Source organism: Chionomys nivalis, chromosome 13, assembly GCF_950005125.1.
Source record: "Chionomys nivalis chromosome 13, mChiNiv1.1, whole genome shotgun sequence".
In the NCBI taxonomy this organism is placed as follows: domain Eukaryota; kingdom Metazoa; phylum Chordata; class Mammalia; order Rodentia; family Cricetidae; genus Chionomys; species Chionomys nivalis.
Window position 1 is genome coordinate 70342718 of NC_080098.1, and position 14676 is coordinate 70357393.

At 44.1% G+C, this 14676-nt stretch overlaps 1 protein-coding gene across 1 annotated transcript; it reads left to right on the top strand.

Annotated features, from left to right (window-relative positions):
* The first annotated feature begins 281 nt into the window (after positions 1 to 281).
* LOC130885987 (F-box/LRR-repeat protein 21) lies at positions 282 to 14393 on the top strand. Its single transcript, XM_057787856.1, has 7 exons — positions 282 to 409; positions 1307 to 1405; positions 2280 to 2409; positions 3599 to 3965; positions 4373 to 4495; positions 8870 to 9041; positions 12937 to 14393. The coding sequence occupies exons 4-7, from the start codon at positions 3600 to 3602 to the stop codon at positions 13578 to 13580; spliced, it is 1305 nt and encodes a 434-aa protein (XP_057643839.1). The 5' UTR covers positions 282 to 409; positions 1307 to 1405; positions 2280 to 2409; position 3599; the 3' UTR covers positions 13581 to 14393.
* The last annotated feature ends 283 nt before the right edge of the window (positions 14394 to 14676 follow it).

A 14676-nucleotide genomic window follows, 5' to 3' on the forward strand; every position in this document is an offset into this window, starting at 1 on the left:
TGGTGGCTGGGGGCGTGGCGGGATTGACAGGGGCGGGGCATCTCTGAGGAGCAGGCACTTCCGGAGGGCGGGGCATTATTAAGGGGCGGGGAGTGGGCAGGCATAAGGCATAACACACAGCTGCTGGAGGTGGGGCGAGGCTGCCCGGGGACCGGGATCACGGGGACTGAACATCCGGAAGGGCGGGGCGTGGGCGGGCACGGGGACCTGTGTACCTCGAGCAAATCGGTGGGGGGCGAAGCTTCCCGGAGGGGCGGGGCGTGGGCGGGTCCTGTCCTGCGGGGCCAGTCTGTCCATCACAGTCCAGCGCTCACCTGAGAAGCGAGCTGCTGGGGTTCGGCAAGCGGACTCCTGTGCTGGACCTGAGGGCTGGACCTGGGCTGGCTGCAGCTCAGGCGTGGGTTCTGAGGTAAGGTTTGTGGCGCAGCTCCGGGGACCCCTCGGGGCGGGGAGGGGCGGGCCGAGCCTCAGAGGCGAGCCCCCAGAGCTGTCGGGTTGCAGAGGGAGAGTGGAACCGAACCGCCTCGGACCCAAGCCCGCCAGGCCGCTTCGCCGCCAGCTGTGTGGAGGGTTTTTTGCCTAGGGTGGGGCTGTTCCCAAGCCCCGTTTCTCTGGGCAGTTAGAATGTAAGATAAATTGCACCGTGCAGCTTTGGAGCGGTGCATTTGCACTGTCATTTGTTCTCATTTGTAGACTCTAAACTCTGCCCTGGCTTGGCGCCGTCTCTCCCCAGCCCAGTCTGGAAGCCGAGGTTGCAGGAAGATGGGGCAGGCTGCTAGGTGCCCGTCTCCGTAAGGGACTCTAAGGGATGGTCCAGGTCAATCAAGTTCTGTGCAGCCTTTCTGGCATTCTCCATCCCAAAAGGTGTTTTCAGTCCAAGTGCATTTTTGCAAACTTCGCTCTTCAGATACTGCCCTTAAAAATGAATGTATCTATTCAAATATTGAAGTCTCCTTCGTAAGTAAATATATCTTGATACTACAGAGAAGTTTGAACTGTGCTGAAAAAGTTATATAGCTTATAAACAAATACATGTAATCATGAATTACTGTAAATTTTCAGGATCTCTCTCCATAAATAGTAGGTAAAATGTGAGTTTTCAGATTGGTTTACTGCCTGATATGAATAGCTTCCAGTGTAACTCCTGGCAAGTACTGCGATATTTCCATAACCAAGTTTTTCATATGGGCAGAAAATAGTTTTAATAATTTACTAATAAAATGACTTAATGTATATAGTGACTTATAAATAACGGAAGCATAAGATTATCATATGCCCTAATGATGCTTTTGTGGTGTTTTCCAAGATTGAAAGTGAAGGCAGATGGATGTTGGTGAGTACCCATGGCAACGATTGCTTCGTTTCATTGGTCCAGCGTCGACTGTAACTTGGAAGTCACCTTTGGGTAAGAGAGTCTTGAAAAAGAAGCGATCCATTTCTTTCACGTAAAAAGAAGTGAAAAATAGCCCCTTATATTTAAGGTAGAATTTTTATAGGAAACATTTCCAAGAAAAACATTTTAGCGGGAATACAATATGACCAAGTGGCATTCCATAATGTAACTCATTATTTAAACTAAATAATGAATAAATGACCAGGAAAGTATTTCCAAGTAATACAGATCAATTTATCTTACATTCTAAAATATACTGACACACATAACTACAATGTTGTACTATATGAAGCTTGTTATTGGGAGGGTAGAGTTTTATGCCCATTAGTTTATGTGAGGAGAAAGAAAATTAACATGTATTTTACTAAATTATTGGCATTAATATAATATTCCTTTTTAAGGGGTTTATGTACTCGTATTGGCATTTTGCCTGCATCTGTGTCTGTTTACTATGTGTGTACCTGATGCATGTGTGAGTGCTGGCAATCGAGCCTGGGGCCTCTGTAAGAGCAGCAAGCGCTAGTGTCCGCTCCTAACAACATTAATTCTTTATGATGATTCAGTGGACTGGAAGTTTAATGAATTGAGTAAATTGAACAATTTTTGTATGGGCAATCAAGCTGAATATATAACGCAATCGCTCGGGGTAGAGAACTATGAGGTAGTCATACAAAATCTGGCATTCGGATAAAGTCTTTATTTGGCTTCACTCCTCTTCTAGTAAAGTTTTATATTAGGGGTCGCCTTTCTTAATTTACTGAAATTTTAACGATTTTAGGCTACTGCGTGAAACAGTTATCCTCTGATACTTGAGTTACAAGTTGGCCAGGGTTTTGTTTTCCATTGCAGTTTCTAAGCCCTAAAAATGACTTTTCCTTTTTTTCAGTGATTTTTATAGGTCAGTCCTGCTTCTGGGATCCTACTTTATGTTGTGGTTAAGAAATGCTTCACACCACTCAGATAGTCTCAAGACAAATGTGCTTTCACTGTAAATAAAGATTTCCGCGGATGTGAAGGTATGTTCAAATCTGATACTAAATTGGTGTATATGTTCCTAACATTGATGGGTGAAAGGAGGGCTAGGTCATTAATCAGAGTTAAGTTCAGAACCATTTCCTTACCATTATAAAGCCTCTCAAATAATTGTACATTTAATACTCTGGGTTCTTACATAAAACATGCAGAGAAAATTGTAGATGCTTTCTTGTATGTATCAATATATCTGGGCTTCAGCTGTGTCCCCAGGTAGTTAATACCTGCAGAGTCTTTCTGGGGAGAATAATTTCGTTCTCGTGTTTTTTATTACTGACCACAGAGGAGCAGATATGTACTCAGGCAACCGCTCTGCCCCTGCTATGCCCACATTTCCTAGAATTCTATGTCCAAACTGCCACCTGAAATTCAGAACAAATCATTTGGTTTTCTCTTAGAATTGTGACGTGACAAATGAAAGGTGTTGAGAAAAATGCGAGTTAGGGTAGCAGTGGTTCTTGAGTATGCTCAAGACGCCGATACTTAAAATGCTCCCCTCCTCCGAGCAGTTTTATGGGGACTCTGACCTCTGCCTTACGGATGAGAAACCAGGCTTAGAGTCACATGGTTACTACATGGCATAGCGGAGACTTTCCTGACAGATGCTTTTAGTTGTACTGTCTCCCACATCTCCCAGGAGTTTAGCAGAATTTCAGTGTGGTGTTCCCACAAAAGCCAGGGTATATTTTGAATGCTTCCCCTTAGAGGCCCCTAGCCAGTTCTCCCATCCACAAAGTCACATGCAGTTCTGTGTTTCCTCTCATGCAGTTAGCATGCTCCCCTCGCATGTCATTTACCGTTGTGTTCAGCCTTTGAGTACGGTTTTGAGAGCGGGTTTGTGCTCTGTCCTCAGCACACGGTAGCATTTATCAGTGCATGGAAGCGGAAGGTTGCTGTGAAAAGGGTGCTGGTTGGGTTACTGCCCATTCCTTATATCAGTCTATACAGTTAGAGTACGGATGTTTGTGGGGTGCATATCAGTCATACAGTTACAGACATTTGTGGGGTGCATTTCAGTCTATACAGTTAGAGTACAGACGTTTGTGGGGTGCATGTCAGTCTATATAGTTAGAGTACGGATGTTTGTGGGGTGCATGTCAGTCTATACAGTTAGAGTACGGATGTTTGTGGGGTGCCGGACAAGAAACAAACGGTGTTTTCTGATCCTTACAGAATGAAGAGGAATCATTTCTCTGCCGTGAATAACGCTGTCCGGTCTTCACCGGTGGTGAAGCAGCCCAGACGTGGGCTTTGCCCTTCTTTCCCCGATGCTCATGTGCTCCCTGTTCTTCCAGACTGGGGGACTCTACCGCAGCACGTGATATTACACATCTTCCAGTATCTCCCCTTAGTAGACCGAGCCCGCGCGTCTTCTGTGTGTAGGGGCTGGAACGAAGTGTTTCACGTTCCTGGTCTCTGGAGGAACTTTGAGTTTGAGCTGAACCGGTCAGCCACTTCCTATTTTAAGTCCACTCATCCCGATCTCATTCAGCAGATCATCAGGAAGCACGCTGCACACCTGCAGTATGTCAGCTTGAAGGTACGAAGCCGCGTGCGCGCGTCGGTGAGATCCCTCTGTGTTTGGATCCTTACTTGGAGGCACTTGGTAAATACGCCAGGGTTTTTAGCCCACGCTGCTTTCTGATTGTTCTCTAGTTGTTGCACAGACCGAGATAGAGAGCCCGAGCTGTAATTAAATGACTTAAACTTCAGTTTTTTCATTTGGCTATTATTATTAATACCCAGGTCATTATAAAGGCCTGAAAGTTATTTTGCCATATTTCTGTTTCTCCCTTTGTAAGCTCAGACATTCCATAGAAAAGCAGTCATTTCAATTGATGAAAGGGATCAACAAAACTTGGTTATTAAATTCCATTAAATAATTGCATTTCCAGTGGTTCTGATAGATTACCTTCAGGAAATTCATATTCAAAATTGTCTTTATAGGTTGATAGTAGTATTGAGTCAGCGGAAGCTGCCTGTGATATTCTTTCTCAGCTGGTAAATTGCTCCATCCAGACCCTGGGGTTGATTTCAACAGCCAAACCAAGCTTTATGAATGTGCCAAAGGTAAGACTACTGGGCCTTTTGTGAGCTACGGTAGACTTCTTTTTAAATGATGTTTGTGTTCATGTGTGTGCAGGTGTGCGTATGTGTGCATGCATGTGACTGTCAAAAAAAAAAAACACCCCCCCCCAAAAAAAAACACCATCCACTTTCTGTAAGGCAGGGTTTCTCATTGACTTAGAGTTCAGCGGCTAGGCTAGCCCAGCTGGCCAAGCCTGTCAGTTAAAACCCGGCGCTGGATAATCAAAGAGGAAAGGTGAAGTTGCTTAGACGTTCCCGGCACTGTCCATTGCAGGAAGCACCATCTTCAGGCCTCTCCCGAGTGTCCTCAGCTCTGCAGAGACATCTCAAACTGGTCACTGTCTGCTCCTACTGTCTTAGTTTAGAAGATATTCTGTCCAAAGCAATGTAAGGGAGAAATATCCTACCCGGGCACTTCCAGGGCACAGTCCAGCATGGTTGGGAAGCCGAGGAGCAGGAGCTCGAAGCATCCAGCCATACGGCATCGTTGTCAGGCAGCAGAGAATGCTGATGGATGCCGCTCTTCAGTGCCCACCCCCATTCGTATAGTCCCGGATCCCAAAAGGGTGCTGGCTACAGCCAGCGAGCCTTCATCTCAGCTGACATAATCAGGGTAGTCCTGGGACAGTGAGGAGGCTCAGCGGGTAACAGTGCTTCCCGCCTGGTCTGAGAATCTGAATTTGAGCCCCAGAACCCATATGGTGGCAGGAAAGAACTTCTGTAATTTGTCCTTTGACCTCCATATCTGGTAATAGAGTGTGCACATGCATGAACATATACAGGTAAGTAAGTAAATAATATGTTAATCCCCAAAGGCTCCGACGTGACTCAAGAGTCTCTTGAGTTGACAACCAGCACCTACCACAAGGCCGACCACATTTCATCTTCTTTGTACTGCTAGTTCTCCAAACCATCTCAGTGATGAGCTCGGCCTGTTTACTGGGCTGGCCTCACACTCACCCTTTTGGAAGCATGAGAGACCATCCGTGTTGTTTACCTGTTTAGCAGGAACCCAGGTTAAAGTAGTGTTCACTTTGTAACTAGCTCTTTGTTACGGCCGTTGATAAAAATCTCCTGACGGAACTCTCCTACAGAAGAGGGTAGGGATAACAGCATCCTCCCACCTGTAAACTGGGTCGTGGCTCTCTCAGCCAGGCTTTCTGCTAGCCTGTTGTTGTTTTAGGAGGTAGGCTGGAAAAAAAATTGGGTCATTTGGGGATTTAGAATAATATAAGTAATCAGATGAAAGCTGACTAGCGTTCAAGAGTCACTTCCTTGTTTATAGCCCACAGGCTCAGACTGACCTTATGCGTCTTAGAGTCCAAAGCTAAGGCTGCCGGTGCCCATCAGCCTCCAGGGCCAGCATCTGGGGTGCTATGCAGTTACCCGGCAGATGCCAGGCAGTGGGTGGAAAAACTAAATGAAATTATGGGAATTTAGACATGAAGAGTATAGCAAGTGGGAGTATAAGGAAACCTGCACTGTGCCTCTTCTGTGTCCTGCAAGACGAAAACAACTAATTCAGAGTTGATTAAAGGAAAAAGCAACTTTATATTTCTTGAAAAAGAGATACGGTTCTGTAATAAGTTAGTAGCACCCTAGCCCTCTGCTTTGTGAAAACCACTTTTAATTAGAGTAAGGCCATGTGTTTACACATTTATAACCAATGTAGTCATCCTAACAGGGCCAGCAGAATCTTTAATATAACCAAGATGGAGTTTGTGGAAGGGAAAGGGATCTTGCCTTGGATTTGCTTTCCACACTTTCCGACTTGGTCAGAAATAATGAATCTGAAAACGTGTGGAATTCTGCCTACACTGAGGTCAAGTTATTAAGCTTTATTTTGTAATTCTTCAAAAATGTAACTGCCTTATTTACTTCGTTTAAATCTGCTAGGAAAAGAACATAGGATTATGGCATCCCTTCATCCTTTGGAAAGTATTATTGACTGCTATGCTGCAGACACTGTCTTAGGTCTGGAAATATAGAAGTGAATGAAACAGGGAAAAGTGTATTTTTCCTGGGAGGAGGTAGGAAGAACCCAAAGAATTCTAGGCTCTGAGGGCCATACAGATCTGCCTCAATTCCCCAGCTCCTCTGTTGCAGGGGAGAAGCCAACACAGACCATGCGAAAAGACAGCGCATGGCTGGGCCATGCAGGCTTCATCTGTGAGCCTTAACTGTTTCCTGTAGCTCCCATGCCACACAGTGTTGTGCTTCGGGTCTTTCCAACCTTTAATATTGCAAACGATTTAGTCTTCACTCATGAAACAGAGAGAAACAGACTCTGCACTGAGCTTGGCTGGTGGTCCGTAGTTCTAGAAAATAAATTAACTATAACTTTTTAATACTTGACATCAAATTCTTAAGGGTGAAAATAGCTAAGACATCATTTAGAAGATATTTGGAATTCTTCCTTTCTCATTGTTCCATTTTCAAACCTATACCATGAACAAGTTAGTTTTCCCCCAGACACTCAAGGTTAGTTTTGCATATCATTCAATGTAATGTAACACATAAAATGGGTTTAGAAATGGAAATCATGTAATCATCTCACTGGACACGTGAGGCTTTTCACAGAGTTCAACACCCCAACATTCTTCTAAAGTTAGATAGGAATGTCCACCTAACCACTCTTAATTCAATATAATGCATGAAATCCTAGCTAGAGCTCTAATATTAGAGAAATAAATAAGAGGGATACAGATGGGAAAGGAAGAGAACGATTACTCACACTTGCAGACTTGAGTCTATACTTACAAGGTCCTAGAGAGTTCACCAGAGAAATCCTAAACTCCAGCAAAGTAACAAGACACAACGTCACCATAGAAAAGTCTGTAGCCTTTCTATATATTAATAATGAAACTGCCAAGAAAGAAGAAAATCCCATTTATAGTAACCCCCCAGAAGACCCCCAAACTCAGAATTAAACCTAATTGTGTAGAAAGGTAGCAGAAGACCCCTGCAGTGAAACCCTTATGACATCAAAGAAAGAAATTTAACAAGATGGAGCAACCCTATGGCAGGATTTGTAGTGTAGAAAATGACTGCATTGGCCGAAGTGGCTTAGCAATTCAACAGTCTCCATCAGAAATGCATTGCAGTCTTCACAGATAGAGAAAACAGTTCTGCTGTTGATACGGAAGCACAAAGAGACTCTCATTGCCGCAGCAATTCTAAGCAGAAAGAGCAGCGTGCAAGTACAAAAGCTGGGCCCGAGTTATAGCTCAGAGCCACAGTAACAGAAACTAGGCTTGGAACGGTCACAAAAACAGACATACAAGCCAGTGTTATAGAATATAAACCTGAAAATGAGACCAAACAGGTACAGCACCTGGTTTTCTACTCAAGTCCAAAGCATGCACTGGAAAAAAATGCAGCATCTTCAGCAAATGTTGGCTGGAAAACTGGATGTAGAAGAATGAAACTAGATCCTCCTCTCTTACCCTGTAGAGAAGTCATTGGAATAGAACGTCAAGACTTAAATGAGCTCAGACAGCTACAGCCACCTATTCCCCTACCAAAGGCAAGAGCCCATACTAAACAAATAACTGTATGATCCAGTTATGCTACTGGCAAACTACCTGAAGTCATAAACTACACAGAGATGCATGCATAGCCATGTTTGCTGATTTACTGCTCACAATAGTTAAGAAGTCAAACCAGCCTAGATGTCCATCAACAGACAATGGGTGAAGCATAGTACACACACAGTAGAATTTTTTTTCACCTTGAAGAAATGCAAAATCATGGTATTTTCAGGAAAATATATGGAAGTAGACATGAAGATGTTAGCTGAAATAGATCAAACTCAGGACGACAAACACTGCATGCCTTCGCTCATGTGCAGACTCCATGTGTCCAGCGTGTATGTGAGTGTGTGTGAGTGTGTGTGTGTGTCTGTGTGTGTGTGTCTGTGTGTGTATCTCTGTGTGTGTGTCTGTGTGTGTGTGTTTGAGGTTATGAAAGTAGAAAGAGAAGCATGGAAGAGGGAAGCGGGAGAGAGAGACAGATGGAATCCAGATGGTGAGAGCAGGAGTACTGGGAGGGATGAGGGCACCAGAGATAGATGGGTCGGAAAGATGGGGAAAGGCAGAGAGAAGGGGGTGGAGAAGAGGGAAGCATAGAGACAAACGAGCCGAAAATGCCAGAATGAAACCCATACTTTGATACTAACTTGAAATTTTATTTAAAAGGGAAATAGGAATGTCATCTAATGGCTAGTAATAGCATGAAAACATAGTCTATTTTTACTGTATTTTAGCACCTAAGAATTTGTTTTTTTTTAATGCTACTTGTTTGAAACTATGAGTTTTAAATAACGTTTTCGTAATTTTTTTCTTATTGGCATGCAAGTCTCATTTTGTGTCAGCACTCACAGTTGTGTTTGTCAACTCAAAGTCGCTATCATCAGTTAAGGTCGAAGATACGCCTGTGGACGATCCCTCACTGAAGATTCTCGTGGCCAACAATAGCGACACTCTGCGCCTCCTAAAAATGAGTAGCTGTCCTCATGTTTCATCTGATGGTAGGCTGTGCTTTTTTATATAAATTGATTAATGGTTTTTACTATAGTAACAACAAATTACTTATTGAAAAGTACACACCTTTGGAACATAATTTATATTTTTAAGAATTTTATCAAAAGCAATCATCTTCAAATTAGATGTACGTTGCTTCTTCAGAGAATATTTTTCCCTTGGACGTGTGTTAATCTTGTCAAAATTAGTGACCCATTTTTGACAATTTCATGCATGTACATAACATATTTTGATCATGTTCACTCCTGTTACCTTCTCTTGTTCCTCCTTCCCCTCTCAGGGGCCTTCTTCTTCCCAGTTAGCCCCCCTTCTAGTTCATTTCTTCTCCATTTTGCTGACCCTCTGTGTTATTGGGATTATTAGAGCATGGGCAATTTACCAGTGGCAACACCATGGGAGAAATCTTCTCCCCTAGCAACACTCAGCAGAGAAAGCTCCTCGCAGAGGGGTGGGACCTCCCTCATGAGCCCCTTCCCACCCGTGATGCCTTGTTGGTGGGTGTCTTCAGCGGCTGTGAGCCCACGAGTGCATCAAGCAGTGTCACGTCCACGGAATACCGTCTCGCAGCCTTTCCACCCATCTCTTCTGCAGTCTTTCCTGAGTCTGGCCAGCGAGTTATATAGATGCTGTCTTAGGACTGAGCACTCAAAGGTCACTTATATTTTCATCCCTTACCAATTAAAGTCCCTGCAGTCACTACTGTCCACTACAAAATGGGGCTTCTCTGACAACGGCTCAGCAGCACTCACCCATGGGCATAAGGCAGATACATCGAGGTCAGTCTGATGGGCATATCACGCCTACTTAGCGGGATGACTGTAGAAGCTTCCGTGTCAGGGCCTATGGCCTTCCGACCATGGGCTTTGAACAGGTTTACAGTACCAAGCATGAGTTCTCTTCTGTGGAGTGGTCCTCAGATTCAATGAGAAAGTTATTCCCGTGACAGTCGTGGTGGGCACTTGTCTACTGGAGGCTGGCAGCACACGGGGTCCATAGCTGAGGAAGACTCTTCTGTCAGTCCTCATAGCACTTGGAAGCATTATGAGAGCTAGCCTGCAGGAAATTTCCAGCTCGGTTTCAGCTTGATTTGTCTACACCCTGCAGCCAGAGCATGCGTCCATCAGCTAGTGTCTGTTTCACTTGTTTTGAAGTTTTTGTTGTAGATGTGTTTATTCCAAGGTGTTCCACGTGGGGTGGGGGCAATTGTGAATGGATTGTTGTCCTGATTTCTCCCTTAGCACATGTGGTATTGATATGTAGAAAAATGCAGTGATTTTTGCGTGCTCATTTTGCATCCTGCCACTCTTTGCCGGTGTTCAGCAGCTCTCGAGGTTTTCCGGGAGAGTCTTATGTAGAGAAGCATGTCGTCTGCAATTTATTTCCTTTCCTCTTGTCTTCAGGTTCTGTTGCTGTGATAAAACACTGTGACCAAAAGCGGCGTGGGGAAGAGAGGGTTTATTTCATCTTCTGGCTTGCAGTCCATCGTCCAGAGAAATCAGGACAGGAACCTGGAGGCAGGAAGTGATATAAGGCCATAAAGGAAAGAGGAGAGCTGCTTACTGGCTGGCTTCCTATGGCCTGCCCAGCCTGCTTTTTAATACATCCCGGGGCTGCCTGCCAAAGGGTGACGCCAACCACAATAGGCTTGGCATTCTGATATCAATCACTAAGTAAGAAAATTCACCACAGGCCATTTGGTGGGGGCATTTTCTCAATTCAGATTCCTTCTTCCCAGATGACTCTTGTGTCAAGTTAACATAAAACCAGCCAACTCCCTTATTTATATCGCTTTCACTTGCTTCTCTCAGCTTGGTGTTCTAAGGCTTCTGTTACTGCAGTGGAGGACGTGAGCAGCCTTGGTTTGTTCCTCGTTTTAGTCATTTGAAAATTTCTCCGATTTGTATAATGTCGGCTGCAGGTTCATCATAGACAGCCTTTGTTATGTTGAGACACATTCATTCCTTCTCCCACTTTCTTCAAGGCTTTTATCATGAAGGAATGTGGCATTTTCTCAAAAACCCTTTTCTGCTTCTATCAAGAAAATCATGTGATTTCTGTCTTTAAGACCTTTTATGTGATGTCTTACATTTACTGATCGGCACATGTTGAATGTCTCTTGCAACTGTAGAATAAAGCCAACCTCATCATGCCGAATGTCTTTTTTAATATGTTCCTATATTTGATTTGCAAGCATTTTTAAGTATGTGTGTGCATGTTTGTTCATGTGTGTGCGCGCGCACACGCGTATGTGTGTGTGTGCTCATCGTTTAGAGTGCTGGGACACATAGGCTGTGGCACATTTGTAGAAATCAGGAATGTGTCTTTACCATCCAACTTCTTTGAGACATGGTATCTTGTCTGCTACTGTAGACATCAGGTCAGCTGACCAAAGACCTTCTGGGAATTCTGCATCCCCATCTTCCGTCTTGTTGTAGGTGCGCTAAGATTGCAGAAATGCTTCCATATGCAGCCTTACATGGGTTCTGGGAATCCAAACTCAGCTATTCCTGCCACTAATCCAAACTCAGCTATTCCTCACACAGTGAGTTCGTTAGCCACTAAGATTTGTGAGTATTTGGTTGGGATTTTTGGCATGAATGTTCATCAGGAAGATTGGTCTGTCATTTTTTTTCTAGTTATTTTTTTTAATTAATGCTCCAAAGTAGTAGGTTTTATCATGGCATTTTCATGTATATATTGTGTTATTATTCTTTATGCCTATCGGCCTCCCCTCGCCCCTTCCTGGCCCTCTTCCCCCTCCCTTTGCTTTCGTATCACAGGTATCCCATCACTCTCTGTTTCTCCATCATTCTTCCCTGCCATAGCCCCTTTTATGCTTGGTAGGCTCTTTCCAGCTGACCCAAGCTAAGGTCATCTGGGAAGAAAGAACCTCAATTGAGAAAATGCCTCCATCAGACTGGCCTGTACACAAGTCGGTGGGGACATTTTCTTAATTAAGAATTGATATGGTTCCAGTCCCCTGTGCAGGTAGTCCTGGGCTGTGTGGAAAAGCAAGCCAACTAAGCCATAGAAACAAACCAGTGAGTGGCATTTCTCCATCATCTTGGCTTCAGTTTCTGCCTCCGGGTTCCTGTCCTGGCTTCTGTCAAAATGGACTATGGTCTAGATATCTAAGCCAAATAACCCCTTTCCTCTTCACCTTGATTTTGGTCGGTGTTTTATCACAGCCATGAGAGGAAACCAGGGCATATTTGAGCTTTCACGCCTTACATGTATGTGTGTGTGCATGTATATGTGCATGTGTGTGTGTACGCACACATACACTTGTGTGTGTGTGAATTTAAATATAAACTTGAAGTATGTTAGGAAGTGTGGCCTTTATCTTCATGAATCTGCCTTATTTTGTTTAACATAGTAATCTCCAGTTGATTGATTTTGCTGAAAGCGCCACAATTCCGTTCTTATGCCTCAGTAGAAATAGTTACGTGTATGGATCACGTTTTCTTTACCCACACTCACCTGTTGCTGGACTCCTATGCTGTTTCCCTGTCTCAGCTCGTGTGAATAGTGCCTCAGTCAACGTGGTTGCCCAAGTGTCTCTGCTGTGCTGAATTAGCCTTTCAGGTGTCCCTAAGATGGGTACAGAGAGTCTTGTGGTAGCTCTAGGTTTGGCTCTTTGGGAACCTCCACACCGATCTCCATTGTGGCTGCACCGGTTTGCATATCCCTCCCCCAGCCCTGTGTATGGGGAAAATTTTAATTAACCTGCACACATATAATGATATATGTTAGCAGCCATTTTCCCAAACATCATTAGTTATCTGTTGTACTAAAATAACTAATAGAAAATTTAAGTTGACATCATCTGTTTTAGTATCAGCGTGATTCTTTGTTCTTAAGGATTTCCTCCATTTCCCGCAGGGATCCTCTGTGTGGCAGACCACTGTCAGGGCCTCCGAGAACTGGCGTTGAATTACTACATTCTGAGCGATGAACTGCTCCTTGCACTGTCAAGTGAGACTCACGTGAACCTCGAACATCTCCGAATAGATGTTGTGAGTGAAAACCCTGGGCAGGTCCAGTTCCACTCTATTAAAAAACACAGTTGGGACGCGCTGATGAAACACTCTCCGGGGGTCAATGTTGTCATGTACTTCTTCTTATATGAAGAGGAGCTTGAGACATTCTTCCAAGAAGAGACCCCCGTCACTCACGTTTACTTTGGGCGTTCAGTGAGCAGGGCCATTCTAGGCCGGATAGGTGTGCACTGCCCACGGCTGGTTGAATTAGTGGTGTGTGCCAATAGCCTTCAGCCCCTGGACAATGAACTTATTGGCATTGCTGAGCACTGTCAAAACCTGACAGCCTTGGGCCTGAGCGAGTGTGAGGTCAGCTGCAGCGCGTTTGTCGAGTTTGTACGACTGTGTGGCCGAAGGCTCACCCAGCTGTCAATCATGGAGGAGGTTCTGGTCCCTGATGACAATTACACCCCAGACGAAGTTCACACTGAAGTCTCTAAGCACCTGGGAAGAGTGTGGTTCCCGGATGTGATGCCTATCTGGTGACCAGCTGCCAAAGGTTCCGAATTTTCTGTTAGTAGGATTAGCTGTTGTCTTGTCCTGTAAATGTAACTTTTGAGATGAGCCACTGAACTGTGTTAGGTTAAATATTTGCTGCTTGCCAACTCTCTTAGTTGGTTGCTATAGAATCATTTGAAAACAATAGAGAAAATTTAAATAGCCAGAAGTCTTTGTCAGTAGGACACAGGCACTGTGTGTAGAGCATTGGTAGGGTAGACTACAGGTATCCAAGGCTGAGAGAGACTTTGATTTCTCAACCTTTGGAGGCATGTTTAGCTTACTAAGAAATTTATACTAAATTTATAATTAATATGTAATTACAATTTACAGTATTAGATCCCTTTAAGTTATGTATTTTTATGTTACAACCTCATGTTATTTTAATTTCATCTGTTTCATTTGGTATCAATATGTTTTACAAAATGCATACTGTTAAAAATCAAGGTACCATTATAGAGGTGTGTGTCATTGTACTTAAAATATTTTTGGCATTTTGTGATTTATTAGTAAACAACTTTCATTTCTAGAGTATTTTAAATTCATTTTTAGATGAACTTGGAAGGTAATTAGTATTATGTTAAAATCCAGTAATGCTAATTCATTTCATAAAATACAGAAAATAGAAGGTACTGTGATTATTAATTGAATACACAGTGTGGGTACAGAGGTGAGTTTTGCAGGATGTTTGGAAATCAGTGTTTACTGGCCTACTGCCGTTGATCTGGGACTGTGCCGTGTCCTTCGCGTATGTGGCCTGTCATCTGATTAGTCACACTGGTGACGTCCTTCTCCAGCTTGTCCTTAGGATGAAGATGTCGTCTGAGCAGTTGCCTGGGTGCTCTGTGCCATTTCCTGCCACTGTGCCCACCCTTTGCCCACTTCTCTCCTTCTCTGTCCCTCCAGCTGCTCTGCCCTCTGCTACCACAGGCATCTCTCCATCTCTCCACCTGCTCCCTCTGTGCTCCCCCAGATCTTTCTTTCCCCTGTGGCACTTCCGAGGGGAAGTCGTCCTTGACACCTTCCCAGCTCCTGGGTCAGACCCTTCGCTCACATCCTGAGTACTCTGCTCTCCTTTGTCACG